The sequence below is a fragment of the Vombatus ursinus genome, unplaced genomic scaffold (genome assembly GCF_900497805.2).
Source record: "Vombatus ursinus unplaced genomic scaffold, bare-nosed wombat genome assembly UNPS02005236.1, whole genome shotgun sequence".
Classification (NCBI taxonomy): Eukaryota; Metazoa; Chordata; class Mammalia; order Diprotodontia; family Vombatidae; genus Vombatus; species Vombatus ursinus.
Window position 1 is genome coordinate 7,702,831 of NW_020945014.1, and position 24,305 is coordinate 7,727,135.

The 24,305-nt window shown below is 38.6% G+C and overlaps 1 protein-coding gene across 1 annotated transcript in view; it reads left to right on the forward strand.

Annotated features, from left to right (window-relative positions):
- COL22A1 (collagen type XXII alpha 1 chain) overlaps positions 1-24,305 on the forward strand; it is a 523,255-nt gene that overhangs the window by 307,481 nt on the left and 191,469 nt on the right. The window contains exon 22 of the mRNA XM_027845270.1: positions 4,710-4,763. Within this exon, the coding sequence (XP_027701071.1) occupies positions 4,710-4,763 (54 nt within the window). The remainder of the gene's footprint in view (positions 1-4,709; positions 4,764-24,305) is intronic.

Here is a 24,305-nt window from a genome sequence, read left to right on the forward strand (position 1 = left end):
AACAGTAGATTAAAGTGCTTTGAGCTCATACCATGTAAATATTGATTAAAGGAACTAAGAATGTTCAGTTCTGGAGAAAAGAAGAATTAAAGGCAACATAAGAGCTTATCTCAAATTTTTCAAAGCTGTCACCTGGGAGATTAATTTAGACTTGGAAGAGCAGAACCATCAGTAATGGGTGGAAGATGTAATGAAGCAAATTTAAGTTTGATTTAAAGAATAAATAGAAGTATCTAACAATGAGCTGCTTCAGGAAGGAGCTGGTTCTCCCTCATTAACAATATAAGACAATAGGGATTAAATTAACTGAGGGTTTATAAATGTAAGAGAATACTACTGTGCTACAAGATATAAAAAAGGGATGGATTCCAAGAAACCTAAGAAGACTCACATGAACTGATGAAGAGTGAGATGAGCAAAATAAGGATAATAACTTGTAAAATGACTGCTATTTTGTAAAAATAAAACAACTCTCAAAGATTTAAAAATTCTAGTCAATACAGTGACCAATTATATATATATACATTTATATATATACATACATATATGCATATACATATGCACACATATATGTGTGTATATATATACATATACATATATATATAATCATTCTATACACAGCATTATTTGTAATGGGGTAAGTTAGAAACCTTAATAAGATCAGGAATGAAGCAAGGGTGCCCATTATCACCAATATCATTCAATATTGTACTAGAAATTATAGCTATAATAATAATAAAAAAGAAATTAAAGGAATTAGAACAGGCAACAAGGAAACAAAACTATCACTCTTTGCAGATGATATGATGGTATACTTAGAGAAACCTAGAGAATCAATTAACAAACTAATTGAAACAATGAATAGCTTTAGCAAATTTGCAGATGTAAAATAAACTCACATAAATCATTAGCATTTCTATATATTACCAACAAAATCCATCTATCCAAAAGATAGATGATGAAGCATGTCCCCTACATCTTCAAAGTATTGAAGCTTTCCTAGCAAATTAGTCAGAATTAGAATCTAAGACTTTTATACCCAGTCAGGGATTCTTTATATTATCAAACAGTCAATCAGTGAGCATTTGAGTCTCTATTATGTGTCGGGCACTGGGCAAGGAATTGGGGATACAAAGACAAAAGGTAAGTATCCTCTGCCTTCAGGGAACTTACATTTTGATAGATGAGTCTATATTCACATAGCTAGGTATAAAAATCTATGCAAAACAGATGCAATATAACCTTAGGAGGGGAAGGGGATTAGTGATTAGGCAACTAGGAAAAGCCTTCTGGAAAGGGCAGTGCTTGAAGCACATTTTAAAGCATTGGGTTCAAGCTCAAATAAAAATGGGCCACTAAACTTTACATAAAAATCTCCATAACCCCCCATTTGTCTTAGAAAACCACATATTAGCATTATCTATGTTCTATTGTATTTTTTATTTATTTTGTTAAATATTTCCTAATTGTATTTTAATCTGGTTTCAGCAATACATAGGAGTGTTGTGGGCCATGTGTTTGATAACTCTATCATTAAGGAAATCAGGCATTTCAGGAGGCAAAGGGGAGGAGTGAATACATTCCAGGGAATGTGTGAATGCAAAGGCACAGATTTGGGAAATGGAGTATAATGTGTGAGGAATAGGAAGAAAGACAGGTTGACTAGGCTATAGAGTGTGTGGATGACAGCAACGTATAATAAGACTAGAACAATGAAAATGAACTTGGTTGACTTTGAGAGATTGTGGAATATGGAAAGGCCTGGATTGCTATGGTCCATGGGGTCACAAAGAGTTGGACATGACTGAATGACTGAACAAGAACAGCAACAGTATTAAACCATCAGCAAGCATTATTTGTTTTTTTTTCTTTTTTTCTATTTTATTCTGAACCTAAGAAATAAAACAAATATTCCCATAATATAGTAGAATAGAAAAAAATGGCGATTGCACATGAAACTGCAAATCTATTATATACAATTTACTATTCCTTTTAAATATATATTAAAGTTGTCATGTAACTTTGTTTTTTCCCTTTTTTCTCTTCTCCCTGCCCTAGAAATATCTACCATTAGACATAAATATGTGTTTATATATACGTATATACATTTATATATATACACACATATTTGTGTGTACACACGCCCGCACACACACACACACACACACACACATATATAATCATTCTATACACAGCATTATTTGTAATGGGGTAAGTTAGAAACCTTAATAAGATCAGGAATGAAGCAAGGATGCCCATTATCACCAATATCATTCAATATTGTACTAGAAATGATAGCTATAGTAATAATAAAAAAGAAATTAAAGGAATTAGAACAGGCAACAAGGAAACAGAGCTATCACTCTTTGCAGATGATATGATGGTATACTTAGAGAAACCTAGAGAATCAATTAACAAACTAGTTGAAACAATGAATAGCTTTAACAAATTTGCAGATATAAAATAAACTCAAATTGATCATTAGCATTTCTATATATTACCAACAAAATCCAGAATTAAGAGATAGAAAGAAAAATTCCATTTAAAAGAACTGAAGGTTTCAGAGGGGAAAAAATAACTATGAAGATATATAAACTGATACAAAGTGAAGTGAGCAGAGTTGGGAGATCATTGTACACAGTAACAACAATAATCAACTAACAATCTAAGCTTTTGGAACAAGAATTCATTATTTAGCAAAACTTGCTGGGACAACTAGAAAGCAGTTTGACAAAAACTAGGTATGGACCAACATCTCACACCATATACCAAGATAAGGTCAAAATGGGCACATGATTTAGACATGAGATGTGGTATCTTAAGCAAATTAGGGGAGTATAGAAAATTTTACCTGTCAGACCTGTGAATAAGGGAAGAATTTTTGACCAAATGAGATAAAGAGGATCATAGGATGTAAAATGGATAATTTTGATTATATTAAATTTAAAAGGTTTTGCATAATCAAAACCAAGATTAGAAGGGAAGCAGGAAATGGAAAAAAATTACGGCAAGTTTCTCTGATAAAGGCCTCATTTCTCAAATATATAGAAAACTGAATCAAATTTATATGAATATGTCATTCTGTAATTGATAAATGGTTAAAAGATATGAACAAACAATTTTCAGAAGAAGAAATCAAAGGTATCTATTTTGTTGTTATTGTCATTCAGTCATTTCAGTCATGTCCAACTTTTTGTGACCCCATTTGGGATTTTCTTGGCAAAGATACTGGAGTGGCTTGCCATTTTCTTTTCTAGTTCATTTTACAGATGAGGACCTGATGCTAACAGATATAAGTGACTTGTCTGGAGTCACACAGCTAGTAAGTGTCTGAGGCCACATTTGAACTCACAAAGATAAATCTTCTTGACTCCAGGCCTGGCACTCTTATCTACTCATCACATAGCTGCCCTAAAGCTATCTATAGTCTAAAAATGTTCTCAATCACTACTTACTACAGAAATGAAAATTATAAAACAACTCTGAGATACCACTTCATACCTATCAGATAGTCTGATATGATAGAAAAGAAAATGTCAAATGATAAAGGGGATGTGGAAAAAACGGGACGTTAATGCACTGTTGGTAGAGTTGTGAAATGATTTTACTATTCTGGAAAGCAATTTTGAACTGTTCCCGGAGGGCTATAAAGCTGTGCATACCCTTTGACCCTGCAATACCGTTACTAGGTCTGTATCCCAAAGAGATAAAAGGAAAGGAAAAAGACCTATATGTACAAAAATATTTATAGTATGTTTCTGGGGACTTGACACCGAATTGAAAAATGAGTGGATACCCATGAATTGGGGAATAGCCAAACAAGTTGTGGTGTATGATTGTGATAGAATACTCTTATGCCATAGCAATGATAGATGTAGATATAGAAATAGATAGCTATAGAAATGACTAGCAGGATGATTTTAGAAAAAAAAAACCGGGAAGACTTATACGAACTGATACAAAATGAAGTGAGCAGAATCAGGAGAACATCATATACAGTAACAGAAATATTGTAATGATAATCAATTGTGAAAGACTTAGCTACTCTGATCAATAAAATGTTCTAAGATAGTTCTGGAGGACTTATGAAGAAAAAATGCTATCATCAGCCAAAGAAACAACTGATGGAGTTTAAATGCAGATTGAAGCTTTTTTTTTTCCACTTTATTTTTTTCTTACTTCCTTTTTGCAACATAGCTAATATGGAAATGTGTTTTGCATGATTTCACATAATTGGCATCACATTTCTTGTCTTCACAATGGGTGGGGGAAGATTTGAAGGGGGAATGTAATTCGAGACAAAAATCTTTTTTTAAAAAATGAATTTTTTAAACAAGCATTTCTTTTTTTCAAAAAGAAAACAAGGGGCAGCTAGGTGGCTCAGTGTATAGAGCCCCGGCCCTGGATTCAGGAGGACATGAGTCCTCAGACTTACTAGCTGTGTGACCCTGGGCAAGTCACTTCACCCCATTGCCTAGCCCCACCCCCCAAAAGAAAAAAAAAGAAAACAAAAGAATTGGTTTCAAGTGTGAGTAGCAGAGGTACACTGAGAAGGGTGATTTCCCTCATGGTTATGATAAAACTAATGCTTAGACTAAAAGTTTTGGGTTCCCTTGAGGAGACAAGAATCACATCATTGGCTGTCTGAGGCAATGTTGGTCATCTATTCTGTGTCTGTTTTGTAATTTCTGTTTCTTCTCTATGTCCAGGGCAAGAAAGGTGAAGCTGGCATACCTGGACTTAATGGATTACCAGGACCTCCTGTAAGTGAAACAATGGCCTTTTTTTTTCCTCATCAGAGTTTATTAAAAAAAAAGAAAAAAGAAAAAGTAAATAAACAACTAGTTATTTCTTCTGGCAAATGAAGAATTCCACAACTAGCAAATCAGTTTGGTAGTCAGAGCAGGAAGGCAACATTAGCACCATCATGGGTGCCAACTGGTCTCCTTATTTTGACGCTGCCTGTGGTCAGCTTAGAAAATCATGGCTGGCCTAGGCTTCTGGGCCAGTATTTCCTAATCAGGCTCATCTATTCCACTGGCCTGCAGAGCTCACTGTGTGGAGAAGAGGGAGCAAGTAATCCAAGTTGGACCTCTTTGGTGTCAGGAAGCTTAGCTGAAGAGAATCTGAATGCCTGGGTGGTTGCGATTGGGAATAGGTGTGCAGGACTTTATCGTAGAGAGAAAAAAAATTGACAGGGTACTTTCAGTACCTAAGGTATTTTATGGGAACAGACAAGTTCAGGAACAATTTGGCTAAAATGATTAGCTTAAATAAGAAGCTACAAGATGGTGTTCTTCCTTTCTCCAATGATCATCACTCAAAGGGTCTTCTCATCCAGCTCTACCCTCTTTCATCTCATCCACAGCAAGTTTCTTATGCTGTTTTGGGTCTTTGCCATTCAGTGATCCAGGGAACTGAATTTAAGGCCTGTTTTGTGTCATTTTCTTTGAGGGCCAAAATGCAAGTTGTGACTCCAACATTCTCCATGTGACTGTGTTCTCTTATACTATATATGTCCCTGAGGAGATTCTTATGTACTGGGCTGTACTATAAACTGCTGGAGGTTTTAAAAGCAGCAAATACTAAAGGAATGTGCCATGATGATGATTGCATTATAATGTCAGTGACAGTAATGTCCTTTGACAGCATTTCCTGAGACTTTCCCCACTCCTTCAGGCAGACCTGGATTAGCAGCAGTTGCAGAAGCCTGCCACCACTAAGAATACACATTTCTTGAGCCATTTTGTCTAGTATGAATTGAAGAAGTATGGTATAGTAGAAAAAATACTAGAGAGGAGATGAGAGATCTTGGTTTACAATCCAGCTTGGCCATGAAGTCATTTTGCAACCAGGGAGAAATCACATCAAACCTTTGACTCTAATTTCATGTCACTAACCTGAGAGTGTTAGATTAGTTGATAATAAGAACATAGAAATTTAAAATTGGAAAGGATCTTAATGGTCATATAATCCAACTCTCTACAATGTCTTTTCAAGCCTTGTGATTCTCTTTACACATGTATTTTACTGCTCTGCCATTTTGATTCCATTGATGCTACCTGGCTCTTGATTATCTGCCCAGGCTTTTGACAGCCTGTCTTGCCTTACCATTAAATATTTATGTCCTTCTAGTTCCTTCCTGCCTGAATGGTTTCTGACCCAATGCTGGTATTGGCTTGCATTGTGAGCATAACAGAGAAGGCAGGACAATTGATCCATGAGAGTGTGAAGTCAGTAACTCAGAACCAGCATCTTTCCCACAGTGAAGTTGTCTAAAAATGCTGCATGACTTAGGGAGAAATAGGGGATTGCTTCCAGTGCTTGAGGCTAGCCCTCATGGTGGATCTTATTTAAAACTTTATACTGTTAGAGAGAGAAGAAAGGAGATAGGTCAATTTTGTTACAGAAAAACAGAGTATTTTCAAGATTTGAATGTTTCTGAGTGCTATTCCTTCTTTGCCTATAGGTATGTTCCCCTTGTTTTGTATATGTTCCCTGGGGGGGGGGGGGGGACTCGTAAGCTGGTTTTGGTAGTCTAACATTGGCTGGTCTGGCCTGAAGTACTAAAGGTCAGGTTTGTTACATATCGCCCTTACCCTAGGCTTTTAAGTACCTGTAAGTTGATTTGTCTGTGTCTAGTTTCTCCAAGTGGCTCCCCCACTAAATGTATTTCCCTAATTTTAAGGATTACATATATCTCGGTTCCATTTAACCATGCAATAGTCAGATTAACTGTAGCTTTTACAAAAGGATATTTACTTTAAAGGTATAACAAGATATTTGCCAACATCACAGTTTCTGGGGAGGGGAGAGGGATTAGTTTAATAGCTTTACTCAGTTATCTTATAGCATAGTCCCACCAAGTTCAAAGTCTATAATGCAGAGGGTTGGGGGTGTTGGTGAGGGGCTTAATATTCATTTCCTAGTACCTTGCCTCTTTAGGGCTTCCCTGTTGGTCTGGCAGCAATCTCTAGCCTGGAATCCTGCCTCAAAGTTTACCATGACTCCAGCTCTAAAGTCTAGGCCCACCACCTGAGTCTAGAACCAAAAAGGGAAAATGAAATAGATAACAACGCCCAGGATATTTCTCAGGTCATAGGACCAGAAAAGGGAGGAAGGAAAGAGGGAAGGAAGGTAGTAAATAACTCGGGGCATTGAAGCCTATGCTGTGGGTGAACAGGACCTTCTCCCTCTTCCCCTCCTCCATCCCCCCTACCCTAATCCTGCTGGTAAAAGAGTAAGACTGTCTCAGTCTGGTAATTTTAAAAAACAAAGCCTGTCATGGCTTTTAAACAAAGTAGCATTCAAAGGAAGTCCCCTCCTCCCATCCACGTTAGGGGCACACAGAATGTCTTCAGCTAGAAGCAAGACTACATCCCTGGTATCTCCCACGTGGATGCCTCTATCTTAGGTGATCTGGGCGTCCATTAAAGCCCCATTACTGCAGTAAGCGTCTCGAGGCCTAAGACACAGAGAAAACCCTAAAGAGATTTTTGTCGGGATGAATCCATGTCCCCATGTCATTGAAATATGTGGCTTTGATAGGACTTTCTAAACCATACCCTCTTCCCCACAGTTTACCAGTACCAAAAATTAGAGGACCTTAATATTCAGTTTTAGCTTATTTTCTGATTTCTAGATGTCTTCTCTCTTATATTGATTGCTGTAAATTTTCAGGATTATATGCATGACTTAGCTTCTACCTGATCCTCTATCCAAGGCCTACAGCAGCCCATGGTCTCAATGCAGACACATAATATAACATGGCTTTAGTAGAATGATGTAAATTTGATGACTGATCTTTGTGCTAGCTAGAGGCAGCCCTTGGCAGGAAAATACAAAGGGACAAAACTTGAACATTGACATCTGCTTTTGCTATGGCCTATTTGGACTATGCCTCAGAGTCTCTAGATCCCTTCAAGGCTTGACTCAACTGTGGCCTCCTAAAAGAGACCTAGTAAAGACTTATTCAGGACTTGATCCTCCCAGCTAATAATGGCCTTAATTTGTATACATTTTTTAAAATTTACTGTTCACATGGTTTCCCTTCAGTAGAATTCAAGTCCCTTGAGAGCAGTTTTTTTTTAATCTTTGTATTCTATATACAGACCAGTATCTGACACAGAGTAGGTACTTTGTAAGTGCTTGTTGAATTATGAATTAAGTAAAAAACAGGGCAATTATGTGGCACAGTGGATAGATTACTGGGCCTGGAGTCAGGAAGACCTGAATTAAAATATGGCCTCAGACACTTACTATTTGTGTGACCCTGGACAAATCATTTGACCATATTTGCCTCTGTTTCCTCATATATAAAATAAACTAGAGAAGGAAATGATAAACCACTTCAGTATCTTTTCTAAGAAAACCCCAAATGGAGTCACAGAGTTGGACATGACTGAAATGACTGAATGACAACAACAAAAATAGGAATGAATTAATGAAAAAGCCCAGAGAACCTAAAATAAAACCATCACTGGAAGTAATAGAATGTTATAGAAAGAGCTATGAAGTTAGAATCTCAAGAGCTAGGTTTGAGTCATCATTTTAGACAAGCCATTGTCCTTTCTGAGACTTGTTTCCCCATGTTAAATGAGACTAGGGTTCTCCAAGTTTCCTTTTATCTCTAATGGTCTATGGGTCAATGGATGTATGAGATTTGCCTTTGAGTCCTAGTCTTGTCATTAATTTCCTGTATGACCTAACCCACTAACTTACCCTCTCTGAGACTGTACTGCCTCATCCACAAAAACGAGGGTTCTGCCTTACTATGCTCGAGGCAGGGGAATGGACGTGATGATATTTTGAGAGCTACCCTAGCTCTTAAGATTTCTGAGTCTCATGTTTACTGCTTATTATCCATTTAGCTTTCTCTGCCTCATTTCATCACTGTACTGCATGGCTTATCAGCCTCTCAAGTACAGCTTGTATAAGGGTTCTTATCCAAAAGGAAAATCTGTAAGTATATTCTAGAAATGTTGGCTTTACAGCCTAGCTACATTAAGATGTCCTTTTGAGTGATAGATGCATTATGCACCCAATTTTCAGAGCATTTTTTGCACACACTCCTATGACTCTGAATGCTGTTTGGAATTGGAGGTTTCAAATTGTCCATAATTCAAGCTGTGTTTTCTTTTCTTTTTTTTATGATTCACACTTATGGTGACATTTTGATGTTAATGATGAAGAACAAGCTGATTTCTCCTTAGTCTTTATTTCTTGGATTCTGGCAAACAAGGCTGGCAAATCATTTGTGCAGTCACAGCGAGGCAACATGGCAGAACAGAAAGAGCCCTGGCCCTGAAATCAGAGGATCTGGGTTTGAGTCCTACCTAGGGTACTTATTCTCCATGGGATTGGGAACTCACTTGGGAGATTGATGCTTCATGCACAGATTAGGCTAGGTGATCCCCAAAGTATCATCTCTCTGTAGGATTCCATGTTTCTAACCTCCCTGAGCTTCAATTTCCTCATCTGTAAAATGGAAATAGTCATTTCTTCATTATTTTCCTCAAAGGTTAATTGGAAAGAAAGTGTTTTTCCAGCCCTAAAGGAATACAGCACTTTTATTGTTCTAAGCTACAGGACATTTTCTAAATTATGCTGCTCACTGAAATTTGGAATATATTTTATTATTGGGTATAGTAGGACTTATACTACTTATATTTGCGATAAGGACCTCATAGGAATATTGAATGGAAAGTAATGTTTAGCAGATAATATAAATGTGCTGTGATGCTTAAAAAGTTCAAGAAGCATGATTTCTGTGTAATTTAATCATGTTACTAGTAAGGCTAGCATGTTTATTAATAAAAGAGGTCAGTGGCCTTTTTGAATGCCAAAGACCCCTCACAGTTTATATGCCCTTGAAAGAGCAGGTATTCCTGAGGGTGGCAAGCAGCTCTAATTGGTTAACAATCAATGAGAAAATGCGTATTATAATAAGGGGCTCACTCTAATGAGGGTCTTGGGGGTGCATGACTTGGATCAACCAAGTTTTAGTAAAAGAGACTTATCAATTTCCAAATCACCTGTCTAACAAAAGGGAGAATCCACGTTTTCCCACACTTGTCTGAGGAAACACAATGATCAGGAATCCATCCATTAGCCTAAACTTAGAATTTCTTTTACTGTCTGATTAGATCTTAGCCTGGGTAAGATTTTGCTCAAGATTTTCCATACTGATTTATTTCTGGATAAGGAAGTAGAAAAGGGGAAAAATCTTGGTCCTGATTCAATGGCTAGTTATTAATACAAAAAAGAAATAATCATTTCTCTCCATACATGAAAATCATTGATATTATAAGTGATATTTCTAATATTAATGCTATCAATAATAATAATAATAAGCCACTCAATAATTCCAACACAATAATTGATCTGAAATCATTTCAAACATTGACTGGCGTAAATCATAGAATCTTAGGTATTGTGTCCATTTTGCAAATGAGGAAACTGAGGTACAGAGAAAAGTATTTTCTTAAAAGTCACACAGCTTCTAAGTGGGAGAGTCAGATTTTAGACCCAAGTCCTTTGATCCCAAAGGCAATGTGTTCTTTCCATTAAACTAACTACCTTTACTTCCAGGAAGAAAAGAATAGTGGGGAAATCTTAAAGGTTAAATGGGAATTCCAATCCTTGGTAATGTGATCTGTTGCTTGTTTACAAAAAGTCTTTTCCGTGTTCATCAGCATCAATTCCATTAAAGCAAGTTGTGCAATCCCTCTCTGTCTGTCTCTATCTCCATCTTCCTTTCCCTCGTCCTCCCTCCCACCCCTTCATGGGAGGACAATCCCCAGTGGTGTAACAAGACATCACATTGTATGTAACAAGTAGCCTTTGCTGCTGTGTGCTAAGAGAGTGGGCATTCTCAGCTGGCACATGACAAATACATGAGTTGTAAACATTTTCATCCAGAAAAGCAAATGTTTATAAGGAGCATCCAGAATGTAATTATTTATGCTAATATATACTGCTATTTTTCACAAAACTTTGAAAGAACCTCTGTATTCATCCCTTGACTCCAATATCAACTATGCTGCTTCTTGTTATTAGTAATCACTGCTGTTCATCAATAGACATTAGATCAATTAGTTTTGTCATTCTCAGTGATGTGTAGATTAGTTGGTTAATTGAACATTCCTATCTGTAATTAGGTTTGTTAGCTATTTAGTATTTCTTGGTGATTCAATTAATTTAGTCAACATTGTTTATTAATAACAAATCAACTAATTTATTATTTGCAATTCTTCATTAAGGATCCCAGGAAGCTAGAGTTTGAAAGTAACTTAGAGATAGCATAGCCCCCACCTTTTATAGCAGTGGAAACTGAGGTCTTAGGAGGAGACCAGACTTAACACAGATTCGTAATGTTTTGAAATAGGTTGTCAGCAGTACTACTGAGGCGTATTAATTCAATTTATAAAACCTATCTTAAGTGACGACACTGTTCCAGTTACTGTACAATGCACTAGAAATTAAAAAAGAAAAAAGGCAAAAGAAAACAATACAGTCCCTGCCTTCCAGTAGTTTACATTTTATGAGGGGGAGGGGAAAACATTTGTATTGAAAATGAAATACATAATACATGTAAAATAGATATGAAGTAATTTCTGTTTGGAGAGTACTTGCAACTGGAGCAATCAGGATAGACTTCATTGTAGGTAGCTCCTGACCTGGCCCACGAAAGTAGCCAGGGATTCTATGAGGCAAAGTTGAGAGAGAGTACATTCTAAGTATGGTACATGACTCCTGCAAAGGCTTGGAGTCAGGAAGCAGAATGTTGTATAGAGGGAACAGTAGGCAGGCTGGTTTGGCAAAATATAGAGTATGTGAAAATAATCATTTATAATAAGACTGGAAAGGGAGACAGGAACCATATTGTGAAAGGTTATACTTGCATGATATAGAAGCCCCACCCTCAGAGTAAAATCAAAAACACTTAACTAGGTAATCTCAGCTCTGACACTGATTAGCCTTGTGGTCTTGACTGGGTCTGTTCACCCTTTGGTACCTCAGTTTCCTGACATGTAAAGTGTATAACTCACAGGATATTTGTGAGGAATACTTGTCTAAAGAAATAAGATTGTAATATATCTAGATTTCAGGGGAGCATTTGGTAACATCTCCTATGTTATCCTGCTTGACAAGGTTGAGACATATGTGCCAGACGAAAGCACAGTTAAATAGATTTGGAACGGGTGAAAAGGAAATAAATAAAATATCCCTACCTGGTTACCAGTATCCTGTATGTATTATCTCCCCCATTAGAGGGTAAGCTCCTTGAAGTCATGGACTATTTTTGTTTTTGTATTTATATCCCTGCTGCTTGGAAAATATTAAATATTTAACAAATGTTTTTTCATTGATTGATTGATTACAGCAATATCACTTTGAAGGGAGTTCTTTAGTGGAATGCTTCAAGAATGTCTTCGGAGCCCTGTGCTGTTCAGCAAAATTTTACTTATGATGCCAAGGAGGATGACATGCTCATCAAGTCTGTGGATGGCATGAAGCTCAGGGAGTTAAATAATGCCTTGTATGATGTAGGCTCCCAGAAGACCTTGGTAGGCTAGAACAGTGGTCGTCTCTACTGAGATGAAGTTTAATACAGAGGAATGTAAAGTGATGTTGTTGTTTAGTCATTCAGTCATTTCTGACTCTTTGTGACCTCATGGGGGTTTTCTTGACAAAGATATAAGAGAAATTATTATTTCTGTCTTATATTAGTAACCAATTATTGCATTAGGATTAAAGAGTATTCTACTTCCTTATCCAGAAGTCCACTTACCCATCTAGGGAAAAACTTACCCAACTAGGCTGAGAGAATTAGTGAATGCTTGTTCATTATGTTTGGTCAGACAGGTCTGGGATAGAAGTAGATTCCCTCTTTAATATGTATATTGATAAGTCTCTTTTACTAAGACTTGGGTGAGGAAGGAAGGCTGCAAGGAAGGAAGGAGAGAGGGAGGGAGGAAGAAAAGAAGGATTTATTATGCACCTACTATGTGCCAAGCACCGTGTTTTGCATATAATATGACATTTATTCCTCATAACCCTGGGAGGTAGGTGCTGTTACTATACTCATTTTACAGTTGAGGGAACTGAAGCCACCAGAGATTAAGTTACTTGCCTGGGGGGAATCACACAATTAGTAGATTGTCTGAAGGTGAATTTGAACTTGGTTCTTCCTGGCTCAAGGCCCAGCACTCACCCCCAGTACTGCATCACCTAGCTGCTGGAATATGATTGTTGTTTCCAAATAATAGAACGTCTGTCATGTACAAGAACAATGACCTTAGTTTGTTTGGCTCCTGAGAACAGAATTTATCATTGGATAAAAGTTATAGATGAGGAGAATTAGCTATATTTAAGGAATGGACTTGCAAATGAATAGAGCTATCCCAAAGTTGAATGGGCTGCCTTGGAAGTTATTTGAGTTCCCTGTCCACAGATGTCTTCAGGTGAAAGCTGGATGATCACATGTTGAGAATGATGTAGATGGAAACTACTTGGTAAAATTCAGGTTGGACTAGATGCCCTCTAATGTCCTTTGTAACACTGAGATGCTGTGAGTTTCTGGAGATCAAATAATTTGTGGTATGTAGAGCACTTTGAAAACCTTACATTAATCTATAAATGTCAGGAAGCTTCTATCACCTGTTGCCTTTCATGTATGTGCCACCTTCCTTTGTGTGCTTTTAAAAGGCATACGTAACGGGAACCAAACAAACCTATTAGTCACAACGTTGACTTCATTAGAATATCCTAGCCATGGCCACTGTGGATAAACAGGCATTCTCCCTTCCCTGGTACTATGGACACCAGGAAAGAATCCTTTGGACCCAAGACAATGATGACTCTTATCTCCCCTTGAAGTCCTCAGCAGGAACCTGCCATCATCTCTTGACTTTGACATTGGTGCTTTCTTTTCTTTTTTTCTTTCTGTCTGAGCTTCCCATCCATGGACCTGACATTGCATCTTACTGAGGAACACTCTGTACTTTGCCTGTGCTGATAGATGAGACGCTTACTTCATCTTTGATCCCCCCAAAGCTTCCTCAGGGAGAGAACATTTTCACACTCAAGGCTTTGAAACAGTGGGCCAGGGCCAAATAGCATATCTTTCAAGTGAACTGCTACATTCCCTCCAGATCTAGAGGAAAGATAGACCCGAACAGATCTGTTCAAGCATTCCTTCATAACTAGTTATCGCACCTCACATCTTTTCTTTGTTCAGAGTTGTATAGAGGAAATTCATTGTAAATCAATCAGTCGAGGAACATTTTTAAAGGATTTACTGTAAGAGGCAGCACTGGTAGGGAATAGAAATTTGTCCATGCAGTTAGAAAGATGTGCTACCTATGACACTTACTGGCTGTGTGATCCTGGACAAGTCAGTTCCCCTGTTGGTACCCTAGGTAACTTTTTAAAGCTGTAAGTTACAGAACAGTGACAGATCTGTATAGGTAGAGTGAAAGCACTAGACCCAAGTGCCATGGTTTTTGTGCCAAAAAGAAATGTACTAGGTACTGTTCTGCTTTTGGGAAGTGGAAACCTACAGCCTAATTCTGCTCTGCCACTAACTTTTTTGGTAAAATTGGTAAGTCGCATTATCTCCTCAGTCTTCAGTTTCTTTCCCTGTGAAATGATGAGATTGACTTAGATTATTGCAAAGGTCTCTTCCAACTCTAAAGTTCCATGTTAAAAGGCAGGGATGGAATTCTCTTCTCCCTCAAATTCAAGGAGAAGGAGATACATACATATATATACTCACATACATAAATATATATATATACATACATCTTCCTCATATATATGCATATATGTATATGTGTATATGTGTATATGTATGTAAATATTTATTTATATATGCATCTACATATATGTATCTATATTTACGTATGTATGCCCCAGTGCATGCCATCACCCCTCTGCTTTCCATGTGTGTTGTGTTCTCTCATTAGAATGTTAGTTTCTTGAGCGACTGATTTGCTTTTTTGTATTTGGATCCTGGGTGCTAAGCACTAATTGTAATTTTATTAATTCAAATTTTGAATGTCAGCAGTACCAACTGTTTACAAATTGATTAAATCAATATTGAATTTCCTTGGAGTAGAGCTCATATTCCCTCTCCATATTGGGAGTAGGACAAGGACTGGACCTGTGAATTCATTAGTGTAGGTAATTTCTAGTTGGGGAAACTATTGATGCAATTTGACCCCTTCTATTAATTTTATAATTGTAAAGAGTTTCATAGAGTGGGAATGAGGATAATAAAAGCACCTACCTCCCAGAGTTGTCATGAGGATCACATGATATTTGTAAATGGTAAAATAATGTTTGTAAGGTAGTTTTCATAAGCTAAGATGTTAAGTGACTTGCTGTGGGTCACACAGTCAATATGTATTCAATGTAAGACTTGAATCCAGGTCTACCTGGTTTTGAGGCTCACTCTATTATTGCACATGGTCTCTCCATAATATGTTCGTATAATGTGTTCCCATTTTCAAGTGGTAAAAATTTAGTAAAGAGAGGTTAGTAGTTCCTTTCAAATGGACTAAAATCACAGCCATTCAGTAATCAATTATTAAATGCCTACTGTGTGTCATTCATTGGGCTATGTACTGAAGATACAAAGGAAAACAGAAGCCAGTCCCTGGTATCAAGGAGCTCATGATCTAATGGGAGGACAACGTGCAAACAGTTATGTACAAACAAGCTCTGTATAGGATAATTTAGAAATAATCAACAGAGGAAAGGCAATAGAATTCAGGAAGTATCAGGTAAGGCTTTCTGTAGAAGGTGGGATTTTAGCCGGGACTTGAAGGAAGCCAGGAGGGAGGGATGAAGAGGGAGAGCATTCTACATATGGGAGACAACCAAGGAAAATGTCCTGACTTGGGAGATGAAATATCTTTTTCAAGGAACAGCAAGGAAGCCTGTGTCACTAGGTCACATGTATGTAGTGAGATGGGATATACAGTGTAAGCAAACTGGAAAAGTAGGGGAAAGGGCTTTGGATGCCAAACAGAGGATTTTATGTTTGTTCCTGGGGGTGAGAGAGGACCACTGGATTTTATTGAGTAGGGGATGGGGTTGCACTTTAGAAAGATCACTTTGACAGTTCAATGAAGCATGGATTAGAGTGAGGAGAGGCTTGAAGCAGGAAGACCCACCAATAAGCTATTTCAGTAGTCCAGGCATGAGATGAGGACTTGTACTAGAGTGATGGTAGTATCAGCTGGGAGAAGCGGGCGTGTGTCAAAGATATTACAAAGATAAAACCGATAAGCCTTGGTAACAAATTGGATCAGTGGAAGGGTGGTAAGAGAGTGTGAAGAGTTAAGGGTAGTCTCAGAATGTAAGAGCTGGAAGAGACCTGGGAATTCATATGATCTAATTCCTTCCTTATACAGGCAGGAAAACTGAGGTTCAGAGAAGTCATGCATAGGATCATAGATGTAGACCTAGAAGTGACCTTTAGAAGCCATTGAGTCCAACTCCCTTATTTTACAGATGAGGAGACTGAGGCCCCGATACGTTAAGTAACTTATGTAAGGTCATACAGTGAATAACTATTGAGTTGGGATTTGGATGCAGGTCTTTCTGATTCCAAGCCCAGTGGACTGTCCACCACTGGGCACACAGCTAATAAGAGGGAAAACTGTAACTACAACTCAGGTTTCTTGACTTTTTCTCTTTCTCTATCCCTCCCCTTCTATGACATGACTAGAGTAACTCTAAATCCCTACCAGCCTCCGATTCTATCACACTATTCAGCAAATGGATAAAAATGGGCTTAGAAGCTGTGTTTGGTCAGTTCCACTAGAAACTGGGAGGAAAAAAAAAAACTTCACGTTACCAGCGTCTGAAAAGGTCAGACTATCCCAGAGCTTCCTCGAGCTATTAATAGCCTTGGTCTCCAACCCACATGCTGTAGCTGGTGAGTAATGTGATGTCTGATCACAGTAGTCTGCTTCCCCACCTACACATCTTGTCTAATCATTCTCATCACAGCCTCCCTTCCCCCAAGCAAAGACAAGCCTGATGACTCTAGCATCTGCTCCTCAAAGTTGGGGGGAGGGTAGAGAGGCTTCTCACTTTTGGTCTAGTATTGTACACTTTTTCGGCGGGGAGTCAAGGGTGGGAAGTTTTCTAACCTGAGATTTCATCAGAGTAGCGATCTCCCAGTATGGAAAGTGAGAACTCCCTCCACTGATAATAAATGGCAACAAATCTGCAACTGACAGTCTTTCCAGAGTTGCCTGGATTACCGAGAGTTTTTAAGTGGCTTGTCTGTGGCCACACAGAGAGTGTGACAAAGGCAAAACTTGAATCCAGGTTTTTCTAATTTCAATGCTGGATTTCTATTCTCTTACCATATTGCCTTTCAATAGCACCATGCAAACCAGAACACTTCAACTAAGTGTCTAAAGTGTGCGCCACTCTGTTGGGCCCTGGGAATAATCCAGTAGAATGGCACTCCTTTGAGTTATGAGGCTTTGTCATCTCTTCAGGGCCAGGCAACTTGAGCTTCAGTGTGGAATGGGAGTTAGAAGACCAGAGAGACTCTGGAAGACCTGGGTTCAAATCCTACCTCACATACTATGTATGTGACCTTGGTCAAGTCATTTTTCTTATGTAAAACAAAGGGGTTAGGCTAGATAATCTCTAGGGTCTCATAGCTCTGAAAGTCTCTGATTATCTCGTCTATGATCTATCAGTTCATCACATAGATAAATGTTGGATAGTAAGTTCCATGATAAATCCATGGGGAAGAGACAGTCTCACAGACTGAGCCCTTCATTCTATCATTTGCCAATTTTAGGGAATACTTAAAAAGTGCTTTTCTATAAGTTATTGAATTTAGCCCTCCCAACAAACCAATGAGGGAGGCTAAGTGTTATTATTATTCTTTTTTTTGTAGATAAGATAGAAGGTCAGAAAGAACAAGACTTGATTAAGGAATCATAGCTAGTAAGAGGCAGATCAGGTATTCGAACCCAGTTCTACCCCACTGCCCCCATCTCTTCTCCCCTGACTCTTGTGGTCCAAGCAGCTTCCCACTCAACTTTCACAGAAAACCAAACCTGATTCCTCTGCTGGTGTTCAGCTTAGTTGGGAGTATAACAAGGAAAATTACGCCGTGGAGCAGATATCCCTGCAGTATTAATGGTCCCTTTTCCAGCATAAAGTCCAGGACAGACACTTCCTTGGGTGGGTGAGGTACACAATAAATTACAACAAGTAAATATTGACTTTCAGTAAATCTCTGTGATATAATGAAGCAAAGCAAAGCTGTAATCTTTGCAGAGCTTGGAATAGAAACAAGGAGCCAAGAAACACGTTAGATGGGAAATTCAACCCCTCCATTCTTTTCCCTGCATATGATGTAATCTGCTGACAGTCTGGGTCTGAGTCTGAGTCTGAGTTAGAATTCCTAAATCCTAAAGAGGGAAAGGATCTTGGAGATTATCTAGTTGAATCTCATGTTTTACAGAGGAGGATAGCAAAAGTCAAAGAATGAGTTGGTCTCTTTTGAATAGAACACCTATTTCATATCCTAAATCTCTGCCCCCTCCCAATCTTTTTTGTTTTTTGTGTTGTGTCCCCCCCCCCCACATTAGAATATAAGCTTCTTCAGGGCAGGGACTGTATTTCTTTTTGCATTGTTTTTATATCCACTCTGCCTGGCACATAATAAGTGCTTAATAAATTTCTTCCTTCCTTCTTTTTTTCTTTCTCCCTCTTTCCTCCCATCCCTCCCTTCTTTTTTCCTTCCTTCCTATTTTCCTTCCTTGCTTCCCTCTGTCCTTCCCACCTTTTCTCTTCTACCCTTCCTCTTCTCCTCCCCCTTAACATTCTCTCCCCTCTTCCATCTCCCCTTCTCTTGCTTCTTCCTTCTTTCCTTTTTTCCTCCCTCTCTCCCTTCCTTCCTTCCTGGAAGAACTAGCCCAAATACAAAATGGGGCAAGCCACATCTCACATGACTATCACACTGGGTCCAAATTCATGAATAGCCTGTACACTTCCAGTCTAGAGAAATAAAGAGTTCTAGTCTTAAAATTAGATAGATAGAAAGACATAGATGAATGAATAAATAGCTGAGTGAATGAATATGTCTATTCTAAATTGTGGTAGTTAGGACAAAATGGATTCCAGTAGCGGTCTAAACAAAGCAGGGTACAGTGGGAGCAGGACCTCTTTCATTATGGAAGTTATGTTTTTCTTAATGTAATTCATTGTTTAGCTATCTTTCTATCTATCTGTCTGCACACACATATATAAACACATATATATTATGTATGTATGTTACTATTACAATTATATATATTATATATTATAATACATTATACACATATATGTATATTACACATATGGAATGTATTCTCTATATATTTTATATGCACATTCTGTTTATATATTTTTAACTCAAAAAGTATGGGGGAGAGAGAACACTGCTATACCCTCCTTCTTCCACTTCTAGCTCTGCCCAGCCTTCATCCCCTGATTTCCCTGCACCTCCATATCATTCCTCTCCACCAGTTCCTTCCCATATGTCTGCAGAGGTGCTCAGACCTTCTTAATCTTAACAAGCCTTCCCTGGACTCTTCTCTCCCTTCCTTTGCTCCAGAACTTCTAAAAGTCACCTTCCCTCATGGCTTCCCCTTGCGTCTCACCCCGTTTCTTCTCATAGCATTTAGAAGTGGAAAGGACTTTAGAGATCATTTAGGACATTTAACAGATGAAAAATGTAAAGCTCAGAGAGGTTAGGAAGCTCACCTGAGGCTCACAGTGTTGGTTAGCAGCAGAGACAGGATTCCAATCTAAGCCTTCTGCTTTCTAATGCAGAGATTTTTCCACTCCACCACAGAAAGAGAGACCTTCTGTCCAAAGAGAACTAACCTGTGCCTCTCCTGATGCCCTAGACTTTTTATGGTAGACCCAATGGGTGAACCCTCCCCAGGGTGCTTACAATGACAGCAGTAGGCCTCAGTATAGGGTGAAAAGTTTTGTATCATTTGAAAGACCTTTTATCCCCTTGTTATTTGGAGGGAGGAGGGCAGGGAGTTCCTGATCTCCCTGAAATCACATAGTGTGCACTTAGACCTCTCAGGACTTATTTTCTATTTCTGAAAATAAGACTTCCATTTATAGATGTGACTGACAAAATATGCCAGTTAACAAGACATTTTACTTTTTTTATTTGAAACTCCATTTATTTTTCATCTAAATGACATGAAATTTTAGATACACGGATGAAGATGAAGGTAGACAAGGGGAACATGCATGATGGTCAATATTGTACTTTAGATGTCAAAAGGCTTCATATGGCAGAGACTTGATGCCTTTCACCATTCAGGTTACCCCACTGTGGATATTCTTATCAATGATCTTCTTAACTGTGTCATGAAGAACTAAATATAAGATTTCAGATGTTATCTGACTAGGTCTTAATAGAGCAGTCCTCTCATTTCCATACTCCTGCAAGCAATTAACAATTATCTTTCTTATTGTCACTCTATGGCCTATCTGCAAATTCCTTACAATCATTTTTGAGCACAGCCCTAATCACAGTTTTGTCTGCTGTATAGGGATATTTAATATCTTTTTTATTATTTGGGACTGGGGCCATTCTTCCTATAATCTTTGGTTAACTCAAACTCTGTCTTAACATTAATCTCATCTGGCCAAAAGCTGTCCCATGGGATGTGAAATTTTACTTGAAAGCCTTAAACTTTCCTTAGATAGGAACCTAGAGGAAGAATCCCCACTACCCCTGACTCTTTGGGGACACTGAAATCATCCTCCTCAATCAGCCCATTGTGAACCCTCTAGAAGTGGTTTAATCTGAAACCTTCTTTTTAACTTTTATGGCCTAAAAGGAACATACAAGATTGAAATGTGTAAATGAATTATTTCTCTGTCACTCTGATGTAAGTTTGCCCTGTCAGAATCCTCATAATGATTCAGGTTTTCTTTGAGGCCTTAGCCTGTGCTTGTGAATAACAATAAAACTTAGATTTTGCCTCCATAATTTCTATATTGTGGTAAATATGTATTTGACCACAGTTACCCACCACAGGGAGGAAATATTGCTTCTGTAACACCTGTTTGCTGTGTGACTTGAAACTGGTCATGTATCTGCTCTGGACTTCAAATTGTGTCTCCCAAGTAAGGATGATGTTTTAGAATCATTAAATGTCAGAAGTTGAAGAGAACTCAATAGGTTATCACCATTAAAATAAAAATATACTCTATAAGTTAAGTTAGGGTATCTATAGCCCATTTATTTATGGAAACAGAGGTGAAAAGATCTAGTGAGGGTGTCTGGCATCACATAGATCATTAGTTCATCAGGTGCTGGATCAGAACACAGATCTCCCGGTTGATAGTTGAATTTTATTTCATCTGCACCTGGGCTGCCTTCAGGTTCTTCATCTCTAGAATAGGAGATAAAATGGTATGCTGGGGAGAATCCTGAGAGTCAGGAGTCAGGAGAACTTGGCCCTGTTCCTGGCTTTATAGCTAGTTAACTTGAGAAAGTCATTTTTCCTTCCTTGTTCTCAGTTTCTTCATCAGTGAAATGGATTGGCTGGACTTCATAATGCCTGAGTTCTTTTTTAGCTCCACTGTTCTGTGTTTTATGTTGTCATATTCTTTGTCTGTAGTCCCTCACAGCTCTATCATTCCATGCTTTGTCTTTTAAAGCCCCTTCCAGTTACAGTCTTTGTTCTATGATCTCAGTCTATGCCCTTTGCAGCTCTCATGTAATGTGATTTGAAGTATGTGACTATACTAAACACTTTCCCACTGCTGCAGACTTGGTGCCAGTGGGGAATTTAGGCAGAGAATCCAGTAAATAATAATCAGATACTCAGAGAAGGCAAGGGGAGGAGAATAGTAGAAAAACACCAGAAGCCTGAGGGCTGAAGAGGCTAAATGTATTCCATTCAGTCTAATGGGCATTACCCTGTCCCTGCTGGATTCCTGTTACATCAATGCCAAGAGACACTGCCTTCTCTAAAACCATGATTGTCTGAGGGCCCTCTCACTGTTTGCTATCATTCCTCCTATATAATGGGTCCTAATAGTCTGGGAGAGGCCAGACTCCTGTCTCTCTTTGCAGCATCCTGGGAACTTGTGAGTTTCTTCCCCTCCATCTTTAGCTGCTGATGGTAGAAAAGCAACAGATTCCATCAAGGCAGGATCTTGGGAGCTTTTTCCACTTTGTTTTTCAAGGAGCTCTTCAATGCACCAGAGGCACAGTCAACAGCAAAGTCACACTCCGCCTTGTTTCTTGTTTAACGGAAGCATTCTCCTCCCCCTCTTACCCCAGATCTTTTTTGAAAGTTGTTTTCAGATCTTTATCCTTTTCCTGTTGCTCCTTACAAGCCCCTATAATTATCATTGCATGCATTCATTATATGTAATCATATTGTTATTGTTATCGAACCAAGACATTACAGAGTTATCAAGCTTACCTTGTTCAAGGCCCTGTGGGGGATAGAGAGTAGGTTAGTAAAAATAGCTCATGATAATAAAAAAAAATTCATGTTTCTATATCGCTTTATAGTTTACAAAGCTCCTTGAGCCCTTCAGTCAGAGGCAACAGGTAGTAGTATTGTCTCCTTTTTACAGATGAAGAAAATTAGGCTCAAGGTAAAGTAACTCATTGTTGGTAGAGCTGACCCTTCAGACTGGGAGTGGGGAACCTCCAGCTTCAGGGCTTGGATTGCCTTTAGTCCTTCTGTAACTCAGAACTCTGACAACTACAGAATTCTGTAGCTTCAGGAACTACAGGCGTGATCCACCGTAGCCTAACCTTACCCTCTTCTTGCCCTGACCCTCACTCTCTGTGCAGGACCAAAGTTCAGTTCATTTCTGATACAGTGCCATTGTGTGCTCTGGACTCTCCTACCAACTTAATTCTTCAGTCTGGCCTCAGCTTTGGAAATTCTGGATCCTTGCCCAGCACATATAGCCTGTCGCTGTCCATACCACAGTATGATGGCTATATCACTTAACTACAAATTCACAATGGCAAATGTAATTGTGAACCAGGATTAGCAACAACTGTTCTCCCAAATAGAATCATTGAATGTCAGAGCTGGCAGGGATCTTAAAATGTGAAAGTCTTGGAAATGAATGCTACAGCTAGAAAGGACTTTAGAAATCTACTTGTTCAAAGTCCTTATTTACAGAATAGCAAACAGAGGTTCAGAAGCCATCATAGAATCACAGGTTTCAGTCTGAAAGGGGCTTTAATAATCATTGAGTCAAACCCTCATTTTTTACAGAAGAGGAAACTAAGTCTCAGAAAAGTGACTTGCCCAAGGTCATACAGCAAATACTAGAATAAACTCTTATGGTATTATCAGCTGCCAACTGGACATTTCTCATCAGATGTCACCTAAGCATCTCAAACTCAGAATGTCTGAACCTGGAATCAGGAAGACCTAAGGTCAGTGTCAGACATGTATTAGCACCTGTGTGACTGTGAGCAAATCACTTACCCACTCTCTGCCTCAGATTCTCCATCTGTCAAATCAGGATAATAATAATACCTATTTCCCAGATATTTGCACTCTGATCTTTCCCCTATCTTATCTATTTTCCCTATATCACTTTTCTAAAATTCAGGTTTGATAATGCCCCGATTCTGCTCAAATTTTGGCTCCATGTGGCCTTTAGGATCAAACACAAATGTTTTTATTTGTCTTTTCAAGCCCTTCCAGATTTATTAGATCATTCCCCTTCTCCCATTCTGTTGTCCAGCCCGACTGACCTTAGTGCTTCACACAACAGTCCATCCGGCCTCTAAATAGTTCCTATGCCTAGAGTGCGCTCCCTCCTAACCTCCATCTCAGAGTCCTGTGTTTCCTTCAAAGCTCAGCTCAAGCGCCAACATTTACATGAAACTCTTTTGGATCCCGCCAGCTCCCAGTGCCTACTCTACTAATGATTTTGAAAATATTTTGTCTTTACTTCTATCCGTGAATGTTGTCCACCCCAACAGAATGTCATCTTCTTGAAGGCAGGGGCTGTTTTACTTTTGCCTTTGTCTTCCTAACACTTACTTTGGTTCTTGGTATGCAGTAAGTGCTTAATAAATTTTTGTTGGTAGATTGTTTGATTGTCTGGCTTAGTTTGAAAAAAAGAAAAGAGCACTGGATTTGGGAGTCAAAAGGCTTAGTCCAGGGATGGGGAACCTGCAGCTTCAAGACCACATGTGGCCCTCTAGGTCCTCAAGTGCAGCCCTTTGACTGAATCCAAACTTCGCAGAACAAATCCTTTTA